This window comes from Delphinus delphis, chromosome 9, assembly GCF_949987515.2.
Source record: "Delphinus delphis chromosome 9, mDelDel1.2, whole genome shotgun sequence".
In the NCBI taxonomy this organism is placed as follows: Eukaryota; Metazoa; Chordata; class Mammalia; order Artiodactyla; family Delphinidae; genus Delphinus; species Delphinus delphis.
The window spans coordinates 79,770,523-79,772,421 of record NC_082691.1 but is presented as its reverse complement, the minus strand read 5'-3'; the positions used below and the strand labels follow the sequence as shown (position 1 = coordinate 79,772,421).

The 1,899-nt window shown below is 44.4% G+C and overlaps 1 protein-coding gene across 1 annotated transcript; it reads left to right on the top strand.

Annotated features, from left to right (window-relative positions):
* Positions 1 to 338: 338 nt before the first annotated feature.
* On the top strand, positions 339 to 1,234 carry TAS2R16 (taste 2 receptor member 16). Its single transcript, XM_060019790.1, is given in 4 exon segments — positions 339 to 355; positions 357 to 876; positions 879 to 984; positions 987 to 1,234. Coding segments are annotated over 4 exon segments (891 nt in total).
* Positions 1,235 to 1,899: the final 665 nt, after the last annotated feature.

Genomic DNA, 1,899 nt, shown 5'->3' with positions numbered 1-1,899 from the left:
CGTGTCCTGCATCGGCAGGCGGACTCTCAACCACTGCACCACCAGGGAAGCCCTAGGGGTGCTTTTTATGGGAATAATCAAATCACCTCAGGAGCAAGAATCCACACTCAAACCACATTTCCCTGCATCCAGGCCTGATAACAAACCAGCAGGCAAAGCATAAGCAAATCCTGCAGATAGGAAAATGGGAAAGTCAAAAATAAGCCCAGAAAAATTTGCATCCAGAGGGAGATATTTTCTTGTGTGAAACACTAGTGGGGCCAGGAATCTGGTCCCTACCTGGAAATTGTTGCAGAGATTCTGAGTCTGTGCCCAGGAAGTTTCTTTGGAATAGAAGGATGATAACCATCCAACTCTGTCTTCTTCATGATCATCTATATGCTCAAGCTCTTGACAATAATTATGCAGAGCAGCTTAACTGTTGTAGTGCTGGGCACAGAGTGGGTAAGTTTCCAAAGGCTGTCACCTGTGGAAATGATTCTCACCGGCCTGGGTGTCTGCTGCTTCTGTCAACTGTGGTCATCAATGCTGTACAACTTTTGCTCCCACTTCTACCCTAGTTACGAATTTTGGTACTTCAGTATCGTCTGGGAATTTACTAACATTCTTTCATTCTGGTTGACCAGCATGTTTGCTGTCTTCTACTGTGTCAAAGTCTCCTCCTTCAGCCACCCCATCTTCTGGCTGAAGTGGAGAATTGTGAGGTTGGTTCCTTGGCTGTTGCTGGGTTCTCTGCTGACTTCTTGTGTGTCTATCATCTTTGCAGCTGTTGGGCATTACAGCAAGATTCAACTAATCTCCATGACGCATTTCCCTAGAAACAGCACCATGACTGAGAGACTTGAGATATTCCTGTGGGATTCTTCCATGTGTCACAAGTGGTTGTGTTGATTATTCCTTTCCTCCTGTTCCTGGCCTCCACCGTCTTGCTCATGGCCTTATTATTCCAACACCTGAGGCAGATGAAAGATCATCACACCAGCCACTCTCCAGCCTGAAAGCTCACTCTACTGCCCTGAGGTCTCTTGCTGTCTTCCTCATTTTCTTCACCTCTTATTTTCTGACCCTAATAATCTCCATGTGGGGTGTCCTTTTTAATAAGGGGTCCTGGTTCTGGGCCTGGGAAGCTATCATCTGTGCTCTGGTCTCTATTCATTTGACTTCACGGATGCTGAGCAGCCCTAAACTGAAAAGGGTTTTAAAGGTAAAGTGCTGGGACCTAGAGGCTGCCTGAGGCACAGGGGACAAGAAGACCCCTGGGCAAATGGGTGTTTGCACTGATACAACTAATATCAATAACCTAACCTGCAGGACTCTTGACAATCCCCTGTGTGATGGTGACGCACCATAAATGCAAGCCTCAATCTCTTTCCCTACAGCCATCTATCTCCAACAAGCAATCCCTTCTCTATTCTATGCCACTCCTTTCTTTTCCTTTCCACAGTCCCCAGGTTGGCCCCAACTTTCTCATGACATCTCCATCTCTCCTTAGTCCTCTCTACCTCTGAAATCTTTCTCCCAGTATATTCAACACAAGAGACCCAAAGTCACGGTATCTGCATTTTGTTTTAATTTGACCCATTCCATGATTGCCAATTCTTCATACTAATATGAATCCCTTCCCCACAAGAATTTATTGCCCACATCCTGAATGTTCTCCATGCTAAGCCCTTGATTTACTTTCCATATTTTAGTCAAGAAAAGATCTTGTATCTCTCTCTCCGTTGCTTCTGTACTTTTATTCAATAATATGATTTTCCTTATTTGTGTCTCTTCCAAATACTGTGCCTTTATGCTTTTAATATTCAAGTCAAATTTTAACTATTCTTTTTCTTGCCAAGACATTACTTCCCCCAGAATAGCAGATGACTTACCCAATCTAGGGTCATCCTGGAACCT